The sequence below is a fragment of the Corvus moneduloides genome, chromosome Z, assembly GCF_009650955.1.
Source record: "Corvus moneduloides isolate bCorMon1 chromosome Z, bCorMon1.pri, whole genome shotgun sequence".
NCBI classification, from domain to species: domain Eukaryota; kingdom Metazoa; phylum Chordata; class Aves; order Passeriformes; family Corvidae; genus Corvus; species Corvus moneduloides.
The window spans coordinates 707,360-728,955 of NC_045511.1; the positions used below are offsets into that span (position 1 = coordinate 707,360).

The window sequence follows — 21,596 nt, forward strand, 5'->3', positions numbered from 1 at the left end:
TGCACCTCTTGGCCTTTTCCCAAATCCACTGTTTTCTCCCTAATGGACTGCAGTATTCCATACCCATTAGTATGACCTAAAATGATGACATTTCACTTTAATTGAAATCAAACATCCTCTTTCATTAGGGAATTAGAAAACAAACCAAATTTCAATCGGAATTCAGACAAGCACAGAAGAATATTTTCCCACCTCCACGAGCACCTTCCCATGGAAATCTGCAGTGTTTCTGAGGCAGTGAATGAAACGCGTTCTTTGTTTAGCTGCACTGAAATTAGCAAGTTTCCCCTCTAACCCAAAGCAGCCTCATGTTGACTCATAACAAGGAAGCACAAAGGGAGAAACTGCATGGAAATTATAAGGCTTTTTTGCTCCATTTTCCCACTTGTTTATTTTTGGGAGGTGGAGAAACAAACACTTCGGTGATTTGGGGGTTTATCCTATAAAATTTATTAAGCGCAACTTTGTTCCACTTCTGTTTTATCACAAAACCCAATGTGGCAGCTCCGGATCACATGGATTCATTCACGGCATCAGCTACTGCAGCTTCATAACATTAATCAACTTATTTTCAGCATCACCATAGAGTCATGGAATGGTTTGGGATTCTAAGGATTTTCCAGTTCCATCCCCTCTGCTCACGAACCAGGCTGCTCTAAGCCCTATCCAACCTGGCCTTGGACACTTCCAGGGAAGGGGAGTCCAATAAAATTTCCCAAGTTTATCTGCAACTCCATAAATCCACTGAGAAGGTGCATACTCACTTTTTTCATGGATTTATATCAAGCCACATTTTGATGGATTTTTATAGGAATGGCAAAAGGCACGATCATAGCCCCAAATGGGAATAAAATGCAGTCTGGTGCTTCGCTATCCTGGTATTAAAGTCTATGGACAACGGAAAAAAATCCTTTTGGAGTTCAAGAACCTCAAGATGCGACTTTTTGGCTAAATCCTGTACTTTTACCACCCCTTCCCATGTTCACGGGGCAGTTCAGCTTCCCAGCTGCTTCCTGTGAATTCTGAGGTGGCCAAAGGCCCCACTGCTCAGCCAATTCTCCACATAGAATTCCTGTGACATGCTGAAAACAGGACATATGGGGACAGTATAAAATCCAGAGGATTAAAACTGGAAAATTAATAAGACCAGGGCCAGGGTGGCAGTTGATTTAGCCCTTTTCCTACTTAATTTCCAGATAAAACCTCAGAGCCCGTTATTAACCAAATTCCTCATTAATTTGAAGGAAGCATCCCTGGAAGTGTTCAAGGCTAGGTTGGATGGGGCTTGGAGCATTCTGGTCTAGTGACAGACCCTTCCAACCCAAACCATTCCACAATTTTATACCATTCCCCCTCCCTCCGCCTTTCCCCATTCCCTTCTTTATTTTCATTTCCAGTGCCTGCTTATGCACTGGCCTCATTGGGAGCTCAACACCCAGAAAATATTTTAACAGGAATAATTCAAACCTACCTTTTTTAACGGGATACTGAGGGCTGAACGGGTTGAAAGCCTTCAACGGTCAGATCATGGCTGAGGGGCTGAAATCCTTCACAGGCGTTGATGAGGGAGCTGAGGGGGCTGAAGCCCCTCACAGCGTCTTGGTCATGACTGAGGAGCTGAAATCCCTCACAGGCTTTGCTGAGGGAGCTGAGGCGTCTGAAGCCCCTCACAGCGTCTTGGTCATGGCTGAGGGGCTGAAATCCCTCAGAGTTTGCTGAAGGCTGAGGGAGCTGAGGGGGCTGAAGCCCCTCACGGCGTCTTGGTCATGGCTGAGGGGCTGAAATCCCTCAGAGTTTGCTGAAGGCTGAGGGAGCTGAGGGGGCTGAAGCCCCTCACGGCGTCTTGGTCATGGCTGAGGGGCTGAAATCCCTCAGAGTTTGCTGAAGCTTGAGGGAGCTGAGGGGGCTGAAGCCCCTCACCACATTTTGATCATGGCTGAAGGGCTGAAATCCCTCAGTTTGCTGAAGCTTGAGGGAGCTGAGGGGGCTGAAGCCCCTCACCGCATCTTGATCATGGCTGAAATGCCTCATGGAGTTTGCTGAAGGCTGAGGGAGCTGAGGGGGCTGAAGCCCCTCACCGCATCTTGATCATGGCTGAAATGCCTCATGGAGTTTGCTGAAGGCTGAGGGAGCTGAGGGGGCTGAAGCCCCTCACCGCATCTTGATCATGGCTGAAATGCCTCATGGAGTTTGCTGAAGGCTGAGGGAGCTGAGGGGGCTGAAGCCCCTCACCGCATCTTGATCATGGCTGAAATCCCTCAGAGTTTGCTGAAGCTTGAGGGAGCTGAGGCGTCTGAAGCCCCTCACGGCATCTTCATCATGGCTGAGAAGCTGAAATGCCTCACGGAGTTTGCTGAAGTCTGAGGGAGCTGAGGGGGCTGAAGCCCCTCACGGCGTCTTGGTCATGGCTGAGGGGCTGAAATCCCTCAGAGCTTGCTGAAGGCTGAGGGAGCTGAGGGGGCTGAAGCCCCTCACGGCGTCTTGGTCATGGCTGAGGGGCTGAAATCCCTCAGAGTTTGCTGAAGGCTGAGGGAGCTGAGGGGGCTGAAGCCCCTCACGGCGTCTGATCAGCGGCGCGAAAGAAAAGGCGCGAAGACGGAAGGCGCGAGACTTCGAGGGTCCTCCGAGGGCTGAGGGTGGGGCCAGAGCCGTCCCGGCGGCCACCACGGACTGGGCGGGGCGCGAGCCTCTCACGGCGGAGCGGCGCGAGCCCCTCATGGCGTCGGTTGAGGGCCGGGAGTGCGAGGAACCCTTGGCGGGTCTGTGGGGACCGAAACCCCTCACGGCATCTGATCATGGCTGAGGGGCGCGAAACCCTTCGAGAGTCTGCGGGAGCTGAAACCCCTCGGGGGACTGCTGAGGAGGCTGTAACCACTCATGGCGTCTGGTCATGGTAAGAGGGCGCGCGAAACCCCTCACAGGGTTTGCTGAGGGCTGGGCGGGCTGAGGGGTCTGAAACGCCTCGAGGGTCGTCTGAGGGGTCTGCGCGAAACCCCTCACAACGTTTTCTGAGGGCTGGGGGCGCTCAGGGGCCTAAAACCCTTCGAGGGCCTGCTGAGGGCTCTGAAACCTTCACGGGTCTGCTGGAGGGGTCTGAAAGCCCTCGCGGGCCTGCTGAGGGGGCTGAAACCCTTGATGGGGTCTGATCATGGCTGAGGGCTCTGAAACCCCTCCTGGGTGTGCTCAAGGGCCTGAAAGCCCTCCCGGGTCTTGCTGAGGGTGCTGAAAGCCCTCCCGGGGTCTGACCATGGCGGAGGGTGCTGAAACGCCTCCCGAGTGTGCTGAGGGGCCTGAAAGCCCTCACGGGTCTTGCTGAGGGGCCTGAAAGCCCTCCCGGAGTCTGATCATGGCTGAGGGTGCTGAAACCCCTCCCAGGTGTGCTGAGGAGCCTGAACCCTCACGGGTCTTGCTGAGGGGGCTGAAAGCCCTCCCGGAGTCTGATCATGGCTGAGGGTGCTGAAACCCCTCCCAGGTGTGCTGAGGAGCCTGAACCCTCACGGGTCTTGCTGACGGTGCTGAAAGCCCTCCCGGGTGTACTGAGGGTGCTGAAACCCCTCCCGGGGTGTGATCATGGCGGAGGGTGCTGAAACGCCTCCAGGATGTGCTGAGGGGCCTGAAAGCCCTCCCGGGTCTTGCTGAGGGGCCTGAAAGCGCTCCCGGGGTCTGATCGTGGCTGAGGGTGCTGAAAGCCCTCCCGGGGGTGCTGAGGGTGCTGAAAGCCCTCCCGGGGGTGCTGAGGGCTGGGGGCGCGAAGCCCCTCCCGGCTGCGCTCATGGCCGAGTGGCGCGGAAGCCGTCAGGGCTGCGCTGCGGGCCCGGCGGTGCGGCGGGCGCGGATCCCCCTGGGTTTGCGCGGGAACACGTGAGGGGCGCAGCGCGGTGTGAGGGGCGGCGGGGTCCCTCCATCTTGTGAGCCCCGCCGCGCCGTCCCGCCCGCTTCCTCCCGCCCTCCTCCTCCTCCTCCTCCTCCTCGTCATTGTCTGCGAGCGGCGGCGGCGGCGCTTATAAGGCGGCGGGCATTGCCCGGATGTGAGCGGCGGGCGATGCGGCTGCCCGGGCGGGATGCGATCGGCCGCGGCTCGGCGGGGGAGGCCGCGCTGCTGAGCCGGAGGAGGCGGCGGGCGCTGCTCTAAACTTGGACCAAGTTGGGGAACGGGCGGCCCCGCGCTCCCCCGAGGGGGGAGTCGCCTGTTTTTTTTGGGATTTGGGTTTTTTGGTTTTTGGTTTTTTTTAAGGAAGGACAAGGAGGGGGCAAGTCCCCGAGAGCTGCGGCGCTGCGAGCCCGTCACCATGTGTCTGTAAAAACAATAGGGCAAAAGTTGTCGGACCTTCTTTTTTTCCTTTTTTTTTTTTCCTTGGTTTTTAATTTTTAAATTTTTTTCTCTAATTTATATTTTTTTTGTGGCCGGTGGCCGGGCCCCTCAAATCCCAACAAAGCCAGGTGTAGAGTGCCTGTAAAGCTGTGGAATAAACCGGAGCAGGACTGACACTTCCCCTACTTTTTGGTGGTTTTGGAGGGTCACACACGTGTGAGACAATAAAGCACTTTGGCAGAAGATTCCTCTCTTTTTATTTTGATTATTTTTATTCCTTTTTTTTCCTTTTTTTTCCCCCCTTGGAATATTGTGAACATATTTGTGGCCATTTAAGGTAAAGTTCCAATTTGCTGTTAGACTAACTTGTCTGTGGTTTTTTTTTTTTTTTTTGCTTTCATTTTTATTTTTTGATTGAAATTGTCGATCCCGATGTGTTATTTAAAAAAAAACAAGAAAGAAAGAAAGTGCAAGTTCCGGGCTGTGTAAATCTATACATTGTATATACATTGCATAGACACGGTGTAACTACACGTGTGGGAGATACACCAAGGTGCAGACGCGGGGACTCGCTGCTTTATTTCCTACCGGAAAATGAACTCCAAGGAGTTCTTTTTAGTGGTGTCTGGCCTGTGAGAGGAAAATATGGAATAAAAGTGGCAGAGGGATGAGGGAAGAAGGAAGGGTAAGGGGACGGGGAGGCTGGCAGCATCCCCAAAAACTTGCGCGTAAATCCAAGGGGCTGCTTTGCGAACTTTGCAGTGATGCTCTGGGAAAATGGGAAAGCTGGGCGATGGGATTGAGCCGGGAGGCGGGAGTAAACCAACCAAAACAAAGCAGGATTATAGATAAAAAATAGAAAAAACAAGAAGACGAAGGGAACGGGTAATCCAAGGGGGAAAAAAATATTGTTCCTTTCGGCCAAGTGCCCGCGTCACGTGCGTCCGCGGCCCCGTATAAACGCGCTTCGCCATGTGTGTGCGCGAGCTGGGCGAATCCAACGTGGAATCCTTGGAAAAGTGCGGCGGGAGCGGGCGGGAGCCGAGCGCGGAGCTCCATGAGCGGCGGCGGCGGGTACGGAGGCGGCGCCGGGGCTCGGCGGGGTCGGGGCCGCTGCGCTGGGCTGGGCTCCGCGCCCCTTCCCTCTTCCCTTCCCTTCCCTTCCCTCGGCTCCCCTCCCCCCGGGCGCTGCCTCCGCACAGGCCCGAGCCGCTCCCGGGTTGTTGTCGGCCTTATCCCCCCCCTCCTCTCCGCAAATTAGGAATCGGGGCTAATTGTCCCCCGCTGCCCCCCCGCCCCCGGAACCTGCACTTCGCATCTCGCCGTGGCTTTTTTTCCTCCTCGCTCTTTGCCGTTTCTGCCTCCAAACGCTACTTTGCGTGGAAGAAGGAGAAGGGAAAAAGTTGGGAGCGGATGGCTGTAGTTTCTTCTCTGGGATCCTCATTCATTCCTCGCTGAACCTCCTGTTGCATAAATGATGCTCCGGGAGCGAGGCTTTGCCTTTTTTTCTCTCCTCCGGATTTGGGTTTAAGAGTGGATGTTCCCGGGTTTCGCTCGCCTCTTTGGAAATACAATATCGCTTTTTTTTTTTCTTGTTGTTGTTTTTTTTTTTTTTGCTGCCCCTCCATCTTTTTTTCCCTCCCTTCTTCTTCTCAACCACCCACCCCCCGACCCCCCTTGAAAAAGCAAAATCCGACTGTGTTTCCTGCAAGGCTCGGGATTTCTGATTGCGGTTATTTCCATGTTTCTAGGTTTGTGTGATTTTGCTAAAATGCATCACCAACAGCGAATGGCTGCCTTAGGGACGGACAAAGAACTGAGTGATTTACTGGATTTCAGTGCGGTAAGAAACAACGGTGGAAATTAGCAACAGCTGTAAAAAAAAATAATAAATATCTTCTAGCTGCTCTGTTAACAAAAAAAATCCAGCCAAAAAAAACCCTAAAGCAACAAAACCAACCCCAAACTGTGCTCTAAGTACATTGGGCAATTTTTAATCAGCAGCTAGAAGCATGGTGAATATTTTTTTCGCTTAAAAAAAAAATCCAAACTGAGTATTTTTAGTCTTTCTGATTGTGTGTGATGGGAGATGCAGGCGCGTTCGCAGCTTGGTTTCATGTCTCGGACGGCTCAAATCATTCCTGCCAAAAGAAATGCCCCAAAAACTGACCATTTCTCATAATTCCATCGTACCAATATTGCACTTTTATTGTGCTTTAGATTTTCGAGCATTGTTGGCACATGATCTAATTAATTGCTAATGAGTCGCTGATATTCTCCTTTCGGTTCTTCCCTTGTTTCGATTTTGGCACATGGAAAGTGCAAAGAAATCCACGACTGTCTCAGTTTAAAGTTTTCCCTGAAATCTCCTATGGCTTCTGCTGGCATTAAAACTGCTCCAACCTTCTCCTACCTGCCCTAGCTAGGATTTGGGAGTGATTTTTGAAGGAAAGAGGGATTTTTTCCCCCTGGGCTGGTTTGGAGGCCGAACGTTCCACCGGACGCGTGCACTTGTCTAGTTTTGTCAGGCTCCCCCTCCCCCTCCAGCCCCTTCCTTCCTCTCCCCATCCCCTCCCTTCCCCCCAATATGTCAGGAATATCTCTCTATCCACTTAGTTATTTATTTTAGGGAAGAGCTTTTGCTCGGAGATGCAGGTCTGCTCCTAAAGCCCAGCAAGGCCCCCCCGTTCCCCTGTGTGCTCCAGGCTGGTGCTGCTGCTCCAGCCTCGGCTTGCGAGGGATGGCTTGGGGAAGTTTGGCCAGGAATCGTAGCCTGCGGCAGCTTCGCAGCCCCCTCTCTGCTTGTTGGTGCACTTTTCCCATTTGTTCCTTGGCTTTTTGCAGGCTCTGACTCAGGGAAGGTGCGTATTATCCACTAGACACGTCGGAGAAGGGAGAAACCAATTAGGGTCGAAATAAACGCTGGGAAGAGAGAGAGGAGCGCGAGAGGGAGGGAGAGGGGGCGAGGAGCGAGCCTGGCTTCCAATTGCTCGGTGGGAGAGACGGAATGAGAATTTAGGGCAGGTGGCACTTTGGATTATTATTATTTGGGTTCCCACATGCCAGGCAAATCCTGGAGCGGGATGGAAATGGACGTTGCTACGTTGATGACCAAGGTTGCGACCCATCCCAACTTTTTCTGCCTTTGTCGGCGGGGAGAGGGGAGCGAGCCCCGCTTCCCAGCCTGGAGAACTGCTGGGCACTGGCATGGCTCAAAGGCTTCGGGAAGGGCAGACTGGGAAGCTAATGAGCCTAATAAAAGCGGGATGCTGGTGGCGAGGGGCGGTGGGGGCTGGAAGGAATCTGGACGCCTTTGCAGGGCTGTGGGGGATGATGGTTCGGGGGAGAGAAACTCCTAAGGAACGTGCAAGGAACTTTGGACTGCCAGTGGACTCGGGAATTGCTTGTTTTGCACTAGTAATGCCTCTTTGTTTTTTTTAGATGTTTTCACCTCCTGTGAGCAGTGGGAAAAATGGACCAACTTCCTTGGCAAGTGGACATTTTACTGGCTCAAGTATGTACTGTTTTTTGTTCCATCCGTAGTGAAAACGTTGGGATTTATTTATCCATAGGCATTACCTTTGTTGTGGTGCTTTAATCTCTTGTGGGGAGCAGATTCGTTGGGATTGCAGCGGAATTATTCCTAAGCACTGGTTATTCTTACTCTGATTTTTATTATTATTATTATTATTGTTATTATTATCATTTCCACAAGCCTGGGAGGTTTTTAGAGTACTGCCACACATTTCTGATTTTTTAAAAACCCCTGGACTTCTCCTCTGTGTAATCATTGCTGAAAATTGCTCTAGTTTTACAGTAGATTTATCTTTTTCCTCTAGTAATTTGAGCCTTGGAGAATTTTTTATTTCCAATTCCAAAGCCTCTCTTTGTCTGTCAGGGACGATAGTCAAAACCTCTCGTGTGCAAATGAATTTTGTGCATTAGAATTGGAGCAGAATTGAAGGCTGTTGCAGTTAAATAAATAAAACAAGTATCTGAGGATAAGCACCAGGAAAAGAAGTCTTTAGGATTAGAGAGTGCCGTTTGCTGATGGAATATTTTTTGGGAATTAAAATCTTCAGGTGAGTTTCTTTTGCTGCTTAAAGCCAGGGCATTTTGTTTTTAAACATGGGAGTGTTTTGGAAGAGTTTCCTGCAATTTAGGTGGACGATTTATTCCTTTGGCTGTGGTAGGACTGATGGGCATCTCCTGCATTCCCTAAAAACAGGAGTGGGATGACAAAAGCAGTCTCGGAGCTCTCTGCGGTAGAACATGTGTGGACAATAATTGTCTGGCAACTCAAGTTTATAGAGAGGCTTTTATGTGCCTGACAAATGAGAAGGAGAACTCCCAAAGATGCCTGCTGCACATTTCCTTGCTCTGGGATGGAGTTGCAGTTCCTTGCCTCCATGTACAGGTGGGGAGTTGCAGTGTTTTCAATTCCCAGACGATTCCACATGCCAGCACACCGGCCGGCGTATTGTTGTACCCGGATCCGGCTCCGAATCGGGGGGAATTTGGGCAAGGCTTCCCTGGAAATCCACAGAGAAACCCCTCACTCCAGAGAGTTGCATGCCTGATATTTGCAGGTTTTATCTCAATTCAAGACACCTCTTCTCTTTATTCAGTATTTTATTAAATGCATGGGGACATCAGTCGGCTTTTTATTTCCAGAGCAGGATTTCCACTTGGAAGTTGGTCTGGTTTTTTCAGCTCAATTTCCACCTGAACACTTATTTTGTTCCTTTTCTTCTATTTAGACTTTAAAAATAACAACCTGGGTTTGTTGTAGCTTCACAAACTTGTTTATATTGTGATTATAGCAACTTGGAGAATTTTGCTCTTGGGCTGGGGTAACTTTGCAAACATGAGCTATAGGTTTGACTCCCAGTTTTTGTCCTTTCCTGACATAATTTTTGAAGCGATGTAGCCGGATCTAAAAATCTCCACTCTATTTGTTTTCAGTGGAGAGGAGCGCGGAGTGGTTGTGCCAGACAAATCAATTTGTCATGCTCAGAGCCCAGTCCATGCAGCAACCACCACTTGGGCTGACGGCAAATGACTCCAGAGTTATATTTAATAATTCCTCCTAAACCTCATCTCCGGAGTCATTTGGATCAGGAGGACAAATCGGAGCAGGGAGTGATTAAATTGTGTTTTATTGTCCTGAAAGCTGAAAGTATCGGAGGGATTTTGACGCATCGGTGTAGCCAGGAGGATGATTTAATGAGCTGCAGGAAGTTAGGAATAAGGAGATAAAGACCACTTAAAACAACACCTGAACTCTCCCACAGACAGAATTCCAAGAGAATTCTCTGACTGCACCGGTGTCTAGGGGTGGAGGATGAAGGAAAAGCTTGGTGAAGCGACAGGCGCCGTGCATTGGTGGTTGCCTGCACAATGGCAGCAAAGAGTGCCTCTGGAAGGGAAAATCAAGGGAATTTTCCACTTGGAATATCTGTTGCTTGGTTATTAGACAGGGAATTTTGCAGCGAGTGCTTGGTGCTTCCCAGAAAGTTGGGGGTGAATTTCCCCGGCTGCTCCCGGGCAGAGGGTGGATGTGTGGCCTGAGGATGGAGTTGGTGGCTATTGTTTGCCTGGGCAGGGGTGTGAGGAGCCGGGGCTTGGGAAATTGGGATTGGATCGGAGGATACCTGGACACTGCTCCAAGAGACTCTTTCTGTGGCAGGATTAAAGGCAGCCCCAAGAATAATAGCAGACATAGTCTGTTACTCTAATTATGCAGATGGCTAACGGGGAATTTCGGTGAGCGGGCTGTATACTGCTTTTCCTCCTGGAAGTTCTCCCTCTGAAGTTTGAGCTGACCTTTAAATATTCCTCTTTAAAAACAGATTTATTGAGATTCTCTCTGCATTAACCCCAAACTTCTCTTATAGAGGGGAGAAAATAGAGATTAAAAAAAACCAAACAGGCCCCCCAAAGTAATCCTAAGCGGGGAAGTGAAACTAACTGGACTTTAGGAAGTGTGGGAATAATTCCTGCTTAAAGTCATCCCAGTGGCTTTTTCCTCAGCTAATCCATGATGCTGTGTTGTGATTTGCAACGAGCGAGGGAAAAGAAAGTAAAGCCCCGTTTCCTTTGAATCCTGAATTCCACAAACATGGCTTCTCCCCATGTTCCAAAGCGGGGAGGGCTTCGAGGGAGAAAGGAATGTAACCTGAGCTCCAGCCGTGACATTCCCAGGGAGCATTTTTCACATGAAAGGCTTTTGTCAGCCCAGGAAAGGACCAGGAGTTTCTGTTTGATGTTTGCAGGTGTTCGGCACAGAGCACTGAACCAAGGCTGCAGCCTCTGACCTGCACTGGGAGAACTGGGGGAGACTGGAGGGATTGGGAAGCAAACTCCCCTGGAGTTCCCTCCAATTTAGGTCGTATTTGGAAAGTGATTTAATAGCTGTTACTTCAAATGAACAATGCACATTCATTGGGCTGAAGTGGGGGGTTGCTTTTTATTTTTCCTGCTTTGTTTGCCCTTTTTTTAGGACAGTTGCCAAAATAAAATTCATTTTCTCACATCTCCTAAAATTTTGGGAGGAGTTTGCAATCACTTCCATAGTAAATTTATCTGAAATTTATCCTCATTTAAGTGTGAGGCACTAAAAAATGAAGAGATGATTGCTGGGGATCAGATTTTGAAGCAGCTTTTCCCCCAAGAATTCCCTGGGTCTGTCACATTTGACATATTTCGGTTTTTTATCTGTTAATCAAAGCCCACATCTTCCTGATTCCGTTCAATTTCTGCTCCTTCTATTTAAAGGCTGGAATTTTACCTCCGTTTGGGAGCATCTGTTCTGGATTGCCCACTCTGTAGCTGTTTGAATAGCGTGTGGGTGGGAGCAGAATCAGAGAAAACCGGAATTTTTATCATTGGCCATTCCCATGGCCCAGAAAAAAGGGAAAAATCTCCAGTCTTTGCCTGACCAAATCAAGCAAAGTCCCTTTAAAGGATTTAAATCCTCGCTTTTCATTTTGCCATTAGTTTGATTAGGGCTTGGCCTGCATTAGAGCAACAAATTAATACATCTCTAACGAGGGAGTCACAAATCCAGCATGGTTTAAATTCCTTGGTTTTTTATTCGGGATGTTCTGTGAGGAAATTGTAACAAATATTGTGGGGTTTTTTTAAATGCAGTCTGGTTTTGGAGTGTGGCCTGGTGGGAAAGCTGCAGGATTTTGTTATTATTGTTTGATCATCAAAAAAATGGGATTAAATTGATGCTTTCTCCGGAAGATGTTTTGGAGCTGCTCAGGTGAGGCACACCTGGGATGCCTGCACGGCTCCCGCTGCTCTCAGTAGGAATGGTGCGTGTGCCAGGGAGGATTTGGGAAGCAAGGGATGTGTTTGGGGCTTAGCATGCAGAAATGCCATTCGAAAGGATAAAAAAGGGGAGAAAAAAACCCGAAAGAGGAATTTTTGACTAAACACCTGCTTTTAAAAAGGAAGTGGTGCAGCAGGTCTGGAGCTGCTGCGGTTCCGTCCGTGGCTCCGTAGGGGAGCCCCCATTTTTCATGGGGTATGTCGGAAAAGAGGGAAAATGGTGCTGGAGTTTGGGTGTTGGCTTGGCCTGCGTCGCCCCGCGTTCCCACCTTTGCCAGGCAGCATTCCAGGGCTCCGGAGTGCCAGAGGACCCTCCAGCCCCGGCTGCCTGGGTCATATTCCTCCTGGGTTTTCCCTGGTGAAAACTCCATAGCTCCACAAAACAGCTTCCCTGTTTTCCATCCCTAATGTTTCGTAATTATGATTAAGAAGAAGAGGAATGCTGTTACCTCCCATCCTTCCAGCTATGTTTACTCGGGATCCTCCTCCCTTCCGAGCCCTATCCCAGCCACTTCCGTGGGGGCAGCGAGAGACCCACGCTCTGGGATTTGGAATTGGCCCGAGCCAGCCCGGAGCACACTTGGAGGAGGAGCGGGATATTGAGTTCCAGAGCAGAAACCCTGGATCTTACTCGCAGGAACAAACTGAGCGTGGCCTGCAAAGGACGCTCTGGAGCCGCAGCCACCTTCAATCCCTCAGCTATTTAAATCTGGGAGCTGCGGGCCTGTCGTGGTAATTAAACAGATAAACCCAGCTCAGTCATTCCCGTTGGATAATGGAGATGGGGATTTTCAGGTGCTTTTTGTCATCCTCGTTCCGTGTTACCTTGTCACGGCTCCGGAGTATATTTAATAATTCAGAATTCCCTGTCGGAGCGACTGAACTGCTCCGGGGCCGCATCCAGCCAAATGTCACCCAGTATGGGGACACTGTGCCTGCCCTTGCCAAGTTTAGCAGGAACAGGAATGATGGTTCACATTATTCCCTAGATCTGGGAACAAAGTGTATCTGTTAAACGAGGGAGCTTAGGCCTGGCTCGGAGTTCAGTGGGAGTACAAAGCTTGCTCAGGGGAAAAAAAACATGTGAGGTACAATTTGGCTTCTTCCCATTGGATTTGTACTCGTGCCACTCCCAAATTCATATGGATTTTTTTCAGAGGCAAAAGTGGCTTCCACAGCCTGAATTCCCAAGGAACATGAAATGGGCACAAATAATCCTGGGAACACCAAATTTTCATCTTTCTCACTTATTTTTTGGCTACTGCAGAAATAAAGTGATTTGATTTTTTTATGTTCCCCCCCCCCCCCCGCCCCCATTATTTAAAGAGAATTTGGGAATTACTTGGATATTTTCCTTATGTAGGAAGTCAAAGGATTTAAGCCCCTGCTTTGGGATGCCAGGAATGTTGTGAAGAAGCTGCTTGATGTTTTTTTGACAGGATCAGCAAATCTCTTGTAGTATTGTAACGGGGAATAACTTAAATAACACAGGAACAACTAAACCACATGAATATATAGAACGGATTTAAGTTATGGAAGTTTATGCTGTTAATTGCTGAAATCTCTCTGGAATCTTGGAGCACTAAAAGCTGTCCTATAAACAGTTTTGCTTTGAGCTTCAAATTATTCCTTTTGCTTTTTTTTCCTTCATCTGCTCTGATAAACAAAGTCATTTTGGAAGCTTTACAGCTCAAACATTTACTCCGCATGGTAAACTTTTTGTAGCTGGAAATCTGGGGCTCTGCAAATCCCAGGAAAAAGGGAGAGCCCTGGTGACCTGTGATTTTCAAGGACTGATATCCTGATGGGATTTAAATCAGCTCCGATCAGCCAACACCAGCTCTGCAGTTGTTTTAGAAGGAGCGGTTATGGTTTAAAGGTCTTTTCCCAACATTTTCCCAGATACCAGGGCGGTGGACATCAGAGAGAAAAGCTGGAATAACCTGGGAGGGTTTCATATGATGTAGCATAGAAAATGAATGTACATGTAATAGGATGTGCCATCTGCCAGTGGCTGCTCCGTGGAGTTCCTGCCGTACCTCGGCAGCCAGGAGGGATGACAGCGCTTCATCCCGGTCCCTGGAATAATTGAATTGGCCGTTATTTATCGGGAAAACTCGTTGCCGAATTTCCTTCCGCAGCTGATGCCGCCCCTCAGCCGGTGGCAACAAGATGTGGAGGGGCCTCCACTGATTTTCGCTCATCTGGGAGGTGTCCAGTGCCCAAAGTCCACCTCTGTGCCCTTTGGAGGTTTCCAGCCTGGAAATTTGGGCACAAATTCCTGGGCTGGTAACAGTGGCCTGCAAAATTTTCGTCTCAGAGCTATTTGCAGGGAAAACTTCCTGGCAAAGCAAAGGGTTGGAATGCCCAAATTCTTAATTAATTTTTAAAATTTATTTTAAAGGCTGTTGTGGAATTTCTTTTCCTAGCAAACTCTATTAGGAAAAGCCTGGAGAGAGGTTGGAGGATTTATTCCTTCCTTCAAGGTAAGCACTGGGCAGTTGAGCTACATTCAGCCAGGTGGATGGAAAAACAGGCTCATTTGGGTGGATTTTGGGTACATTGTTGGTGTGAGAGCTTTGTGGCAGTCGCCACATCTTTCAAGACTACTCCTAGTAGTAATGATAGTAGTAGCTGTGTCCCATTGTTGTCTGTGCTGGTGTGCATCCAGTTTGGAACCAGCGCTGCCGGATTGTGGAATCTGGCCGATCCTCTCAGCCTGGCGCTGGCTGTCAGGCTTTGGCACGGCCGGGGCCTCTCCTGTGGGCGCCGTGTCCTTTACTCGGGGTTTGCTCGCAGGCTGCAGCGGGTCTGTGGCACAGCAGTGCCCTGGCATGGGGGCCTGGAGCAGGAGCAGAGGAGCCGAGGCTCCCGAGCTCGCTGACTCCCGGGAGAGGGGAAGCGGCTCCGGCTCTGGGCTCGGAGTGACGGCAGGTTGGCCATGCAGGATGCAGGCGGCATTCCTGGCAGGATTCCCGGCAGCTCTGGCCCTTCCTGCCCTGCACCCAGCTTCCCAGTGGCAGGGCACTGCTGTGTGTATATGGCACCCCAGGCTGGCATAGGGGTGGGAATGTACAGGCTCCCTTCTTTGTCATATGTGCGTGTGACGCCCTGCTTCTTCGTGTGTGTGTGTGTCGCCCTGCCTCATCACCCATATGTGTATGGCACCCTGCATATATATGGCTTCTGCTTTCCCATACATGTGTACTCGTCACCTTGCTTTGTCTTACATGTGTGCGTGTTTATGGCACTCTGCTCTGTCATGTATGGGTGTGTATACGGTCCCCGTAGGCACATGGATGTGTACACGACACCCTGCTTTGTCACACATTTACAGCCCTTTGTCGTGTGTGTGCATGGTCCCTTCTTAGCCACGTGTGTGTATGTCACCTGCTCCGTCCTACGTGTGTGTGTGCTCAATCCTATACATGTGTGTGTGCTCCATCCTGTGTGTGTGTGTGCTTAGTCCTATACATGTGTGTGCTCCATCCTATGTGTGTCTGCTCAATCCTATACATGTGCATGCGCTCCATCCTCTGTGTGTGTGTGTGTGTGCGCTCCATCCTATATATGTGTGTGTGTGTGTGTGCGCTCCATCCTATATGTGTGTATGTGTGTGTGCTCCATCCTGTGTGTGTGTGTGTGCGCTCCATCCTATATATGTGTTTATGTGTGTGTGCTCCATCCTGTGTGTGTGTGTGCTTCATCCTATGTGTGTGTGTGCTCAATCCTATGTGTGTGTGTGTGTGCGCTCCATCCTATATATGTGTTTATGTGTGTGTGCTCCATCCTGTGTGTGTGTGCTCAATCCTGTGTGTGTGTGTGCACTCCATCCTGTGTGTGTGTGCTCCATCGTCTGTGTGTGTGTGTGCTCGATCCTATACATGTGTGTGCTCCATCCTATGTGTGTGTGAGCTCCATCCTATGTGTGTGAGCTCCATCCTATGTGTGTGTGAGCTCCATCCTATGTGTGTGTGAGCTCCATCCTATGTGTGTGTGTGCTCCATCCTATATGTGTGTGTGTGCTCCATCCTATACATGTGTGTGCTCCATCCTATGTGTGTGTGAGCTCCATCCTATATGTGTGTGTGTGCTCAATCCTATACGTGTTTGTGCTCCATCCTATGTGTGTGTGTGAGCTCCATCCTATATGTGTGTGTGCTCAATCCTATACGTGTTTGTGCTCCATCCTATGTGTGTGTGAGCTCCATCCTATATGTGTGTGTGTGCTCAATCCTATACGTGTTTGTGCTCCATCCTATGTGTGTGTGAGCTCCATCCTATATGTGTGTGTGTGCTCAATCCTATACGTGTTTGTGCTCCATCCTATGTGTGTGTGTGAGCTCCATCCTATATGTGTGTGTGCTCAATCCTATACGTGTTTGTGCTCCATCCTATGTGTGTGTGAGCTCCATCCTATATGTGTGTGTGTGCTCAATCCTATACGTGTTTGTGCTCCATCCTATGTGTGTGTGAGCTCCATCCTATATGTGTGTGTGTGCTCAATCCTATACGTGTTTGTGCTCCATCCTATGTGTGTGTGAGCTCAATCCTATATGTGTGTGTGTGCTCAATCCTATACGTGTTTGTGCTCCATCCTATGTGTGTGTGAGCTCCATCCTATATGTGTGTGTGTGCTCAATCCTATACGTGTTTGTGCTCCATCCTATGTGTGTGTGTGAGCTCCATCCTATATGTGTGTGTGCTCAATCCTATACGTGTTTGTGCTCCATCCTATGTGTGTGTGAGCTCCATCCTATATGTGTGTGTGTGCTCAATCCTATACGTGTTTGTGCTCCATCCTATGTGTGTGTGAGCTCCATCCTATATGTGTGTGTGTGCTCAATCCTATACGTGTTTGTGCTCCATCCTATGTGTGTGTGTGAGCTCCATCCTATATGTGTGTGTGCTCAATCCTATACGTGTTTGTGCTCCATCCTATGTGTGTGTGAGCTCCATCCTATATGTGTGTGTGTGCTCAATCCTATACGTGTTTGTGCTCCATCCTATGTGTGTGTGAGCTCCATCCTATATGTGTGTGTGTGCTCAATCCTATACGTGTTTGTGCTCCATCCTATGTGTGTGTGAGCTCAATCCTATATGTGTGTGTGTGCTCAATCCTATACGTGTTTGTGCTCCATCCTATGTGTGTGTGAGCTCAATCCTATATGTGTGTGTGTGCTCAATCCTATACGTGTTTGTGCTCCATCCTATGTGTGTGTGAGCTCAATCCTATATGTGTGTGTGTGCTCAATCGTATACGTGTTTGTGCTCCATCCTATGTGTGTGCTCCATCCTATGCGTGTGTGTGTGCGCTCAATCCTATACATGTGTGTGTGTGCACTCCATCCTATATATGTGTGTGTGTGCTCAATCCTATACGTGTGTGTGCTCCATCCTATGTGTGTGTGCTCCATCCCGTGTGTGTGTGTGCTCAATCCTATACATGTGTGAGCTCCATCCTGTGTGTGTGCGTGCTCAATCCTATGTGTGTGTGCTCCATCCTGTGTGTGTGTGTGCTCCATCCTGTACGTGTGTGTGTGCGCTCAATTCTATGTGTGTGTGTGCTGAGTCCTATGTGTGTGTGTGTGTGTGTGTGTGCTCCATTCTGTATGTGGGTGTGTGCGTGTGCTCCATCCTGTACGTGTGTGTGTGTGTGTGTGTGCTCCATTCTGTATGTGGATGTGTGCGTGTGCTCCATCCTGTACGTGTGTGTGTGTGTGTGTGCTCCATTCTGTATGTGGGTGTGTGCGTGTGCTCCATCCAATATGTGTATATTTATATGCTCCACCCTATATGTGTACATGCATATGCTCCACCCTCTATGCGTGTCTGTCGCCCCGTGCTCCCGGCGAAGTGTGTGTTAAAAACCCAAACCAAAACCCCGTGGAGTATCAAGGACGTGGAGATCAGGATTTCTGCCGGGACAATCGTAGGGGTCCACAAATGGGAAAACTCAGAAATCACTGGATTCATTCTTAGGCATGGATGTAATCCCTAAGAAAACAGGGATTGGGTTCTTTTTGTTCGGTAGTATCTAAAAATCAGACTCGCTCCCGGTGCTGTCTTTCCTGCCTGTGTTGCTCCTGAAAATTTGGGACTGTGGGGTTAACGTGCTTTTCCATTGCCTGTACATTTAAATACGCTCGAGCTATTTGATAAACAACTACTCCCAAGCTTTGGTGATATTAAATCCAGCTAAATAAGATTCCCCATGGAATATCGAGGCTCTAATTGAATCTCAGGGGTTCTGGGCCCGTTCACAAACAGCCTTTGAGTTGTTTTTGTTCCTGACGTCAGCCCAGGGCTTGATTGAATTATGGCCTTGGACTGCGGGAGCACCTGCCAGGGCCACTGCACTGAAGGGTCCAGCAGCATTTCCAGGACAAACCTCGCTGGGAAGTTACTTCCAGCCTGGGATACAAACTTCCAGCCGGGAAGCAAAGCTGGCAAAACCAAATAAATTCCCTCAATTCTCCTCTTCCCTTGGTGATGCTCCGATGCTGCTCCTTGGGTGCAGCGCTGTTTGAGGTGACCTCGGGCTGTGACAGAGGAGAGGCTGAAATATTGGGATCTAATGAAATGACACAAAAGAGACTTGTTTCTTTGGGATTATGGGAAAAAAGGCAGGGAAGAGGCTGGGACAGAGTCAGGTGCTGTAATTCCCGTGGCACGAAGCTGTTTGGGTGGACTTTGGGAATACCTGTGAGCACAGTCCGTCTCTGCTGAGACTTCCAGAGGGCACAGCCCGGTTTTCCTCATTTTTTTAAGGGAGAAGTGACAGCAGGTATTTTGGGAGAGGAGCAGGGATGAGGCTACTGCCTTCCTGATAAGGCAGATCCAACATCAGAGCTGGAAGACAGTGGCCTGAGAGCTTAAGTTTTACCTGAGACTGTGACAGCCTGTCCTGGGTTCATCCACAGGAGCACGTGAGCTCTTTACCCTCCTGCTTTTCCAGGATTAGCTGTTTTCCTTGGATTGTGCATTAAATGATGTGTTAGGGCCTGAGCAGAGCCCAGATGATTCTTCATTCCGCGGGGTCCGAGTTGTCAGCAAGCGTCGCTTAACTTGAGTTTTCTGTCCCTAATCCCTTTGCTGATTTTATACTCTCTGGAAGCATACACTCACTTAGGAAATCCTGGGTCTTGTTGGATAAACAGAGGAAAATTCCCATTCCTAAAATTAGCTCTTTTGTAAACACCACAAATTACAGCATTAATTTATGAACCAGCACAATAACGAATGGGCATCGGGCTTTTCCCTCTCCTAATGTCCTCGTTTATATTCCATAGATTTTTTTGTCTTACTTATATGCCGTATATTTTTTGTTTATATTCTATATATTTTTCCCATTTTTATTCCGTAGATTTATTTGTTCATCCTGTGATCTCTGCCTTTTAGAAGCGACGTTCATTAGCAGCAGCGCGGTGCCGAGCGTTCGCGCCGTGCTCGTGTCGAGCTTTGATTGAGAGCTTTGGTCAGTGTGGAGCAGTGATGCTTCCCATGACTGGAGTGCCCAGCAAATCCTGGGAACGTGTTGCTATCCAATTAGGAAGTTAACCTGGAAAGATATCCAGGATCAGAACAGAAGGCCGCAGCTTGGCTTTTATCCGCATGCCGGCTCTGTCGCACGCCGTTCCTTGCACAGGTGCTGCTTCCTTGGCCGTGGCAGAAACCTTTAACCAGAAAATTATTGGGATTCAATTGTCCTTTTCCTTTTAGTCACAAACCCAGTTTAGCTGAAGCACAAGAATATTGTCAAATTGAAAATAAATTTATAGATAATGTATAGAAAGTGACTCGTTTAGGACAGGAAAAGCCCTTCATTATCTGAGCACTGTGGGGCAAGATTTGGGCTTTTAGGGGCAAAATTGGGTCTTTTGGGGACAAAATTATGCCTTTTTCAGACAAAATTGAGGTTTTTTGCAGCACAAAGCCAGAGTTGAAAGCTCTGCCATTTCTTTGTGAGTGTGATATGGGGCAGTGGTGAAACACATTCCAAAAACAAGGATTCTCCTGTCTCCAGCCCACAGGCTTGCCTGGATGTGACTTAGGCAGCACCTCCAGCCCCTTTAATTCCAACCTTCTCTTGTCTTGTCTAAGGTGCAGAAAAATTCTTTATTTAACGTTTAGGAGGGGAGGGAAGAAGGAAGTGAAACCCCTTGTGAGCCAAAACTGAGCAGATAAAGTCATTTTTATTTGCATTTTTCCACTCCTGGAATCCCCCTCCCTGCAAGTGCTCGTCGCCATCAAACCACAGTATCTGACTAGAAGGGGAAGATGAGTTCTATTAAATATTATGTTGAAACTTTAAATAGAGATAAAACTGGTTTCTAACATCTTTTGAAGTGTAAAATAAGTCCTGTGGCTCTTGGGCACAATTGTGGTGTTGATAAACAGGGCAGGGCCTAATGGCGAGTTGTTCTTTCCTTAATCCAAAAGAGCAGGAGCTTAAATAGAAAGTGCAGGATTATAAAAGAAGCTGCTTTATTCCTTTTTATTTTTCAGAAGAGAAAGTTGTTTCCTCTTATTCAGCTCAGTGCCAGAAAAATCAACTCGTGGTGGTGTCCAGAGGGGTGGGATGGAGCCCTCACAGGGAACAGGGAATCGTGGAGGGTCACAAGTGCTGTGTGTTCACTGGAGTCACTTGGGAATTTTATTAATGATATTTACAAAGATATTTTGCTGGTTTAAGCCCCTTCCCTTGCCTGTGGCTGTCAGAAAAACGTGGTTCAGGAGGGAATTGCGAGCAAACCGGGATAATCTGTCGAGCAGACTCCCATTTGCCTGTGGTGTTGCTCGGAATTCGATTGAAAAGGGCAAAAAAAAAGCTGAATAAGGCCAGGAGTGAATTCAAACCTGTGAGCTGACACTGGAGGCAGGGGCTGGAGGCAGAGCATTGTTCCCACTCCCAGCCGCCGTGCCAGGAGCCAGGGAAGGGAAGGGAGGCCGAGCTGCTGGCTCGTGTCACAGATGGCACCCATCTCCCTACTGTGACTTGGATCAAACACTGGCGTCTTAATCGAGCGGAAGCATCGAGGTGCCTCCCTGGAGATAAGGCATCCTTATCCCTCTTTAAGATAAGGGTTTAAGGTGCCTCTTTCAAGGGATCTGTCTTCATCGCGCTTGTAAAGCCGGCTCGGGGACTGCGGCCCTGCTTTGAGATGGCTGGAGTTAAACGGGATGAATCCCATCCCAGCTGTCCCCTGGGGCTTCTGAAATCCTGATTTTGTGGAAATCTGTGTTTGCTTTTAGACCCCCAAACAGCAGAAGCTGTCTCTGAAGAATCGGGAGCCCACCTGATATAGCCTGGCAGCCCCAGGCTGCAGCGTGTTCCGTTCTTATTTATGGATTTATTACATTTATCCCATTTATTAAAGACTGCCACTGTGCTTGGTGTTGTGCTTTTCCGAGGGTTAATTGGTTCCAGTTGCAGAGTTAATTGATTTCGCTTGGCTCCCAAGGAGGAGATGTGAAATGAAGGCTCTTCCAAGGGTGACACTTCCCGGGAGAGGCAAACACCTCTTCTCCCCTTCCTGCGAGGTACAATCCTCCTTTGGACCTAAAGAGAGGGAATATTTGCCACCTCACCGTTTCATCTCATCCTAGAAAATTCCTTCCAAGTGGCAGGGAGTCTCTGCACTCCTCAACGTCCCCAGTATTAGCAGCTTTGGATTTGCTTCCAAGGCGGTGACTAATAGCACCAGATTCCAACTTGTTATGCCGACGCTTTTGACTCAGTCCCAATTTTGCCTTCCCTCCACGAGCTACTTTGTTCTCCCAAAATCATTGTGACGACTTCTTTTTCCAACTTGAAAAGGGTTTGGATCTTTAGAGTTTCCTGAGAGGACTTTTAGGAAAAACATCTCGTTTAGTGATGGTTCTGTATGGAATCATCAAAAATTTGGGAGGCTCGCTGCCTAATCCTGGATTTAGGAATTTTTTT

General features: G+C 48.9%; 1 protein-coding gene and 1 long non-coding RNA gene across 16 annotated transcripts in view; one reads left to right on the top strand and one right to left on the bottom strand.

Annotated features, from left to right (window-relative positions):
- The window catches only part of LOC116437813, a 109,903-nt gene extending 107,064 nt beyond the window's left edge, over positions 1–2,839 (bottom strand). For all 3 annotated transcript variants that reach the window (XR_004237487.1, XR_004237485.1, XR_004237486.1), the window contains exon 1: positions 1,472–2,839. This is a non-coding gene — a long non-coding RNA (uncharacterized LOC116437813). The remainder of the gene's footprint in view (positions 1–1,471) is intronic.
- Positions 2,840–4,037: 1,198 nt separating this feature from the next.
- TCF4 (transcription factor 4) overlaps positions 4,038–21,596 on the top strand; it is a 142,727-nt gene continuing 125,168 nt past the window's right edge. For 7 of the 13 annotated variants that reach the window (XM_032096016.1, XM_032096013.1, XM_032096018.1 and 4 more), the window contains exons 1-2: positions 6,064–6,155; positions 7,754–7,826. In XM_032096016.1, coding sequence (XP_031951907.1) covers positions 6,084–6,155; positions 7,754–7,826 — 145 coding nt within the window. In that variant the 5' untranslated portion in view covers positions 6,064–6,083. Of the gene's footprint in view, positions 4,650–5,280; positions 5,387–5,553; positions 6,156–6,960; positions 7,174–7,338; positions 7,429–7,753; positions 7,827–21,596 lie in introns of those variants that run through there. The other 6 variants (XM_032096019.1, XM_032096020.1, XM_032096026.1 and 3 more) reach the window with 6 other exon arrangements.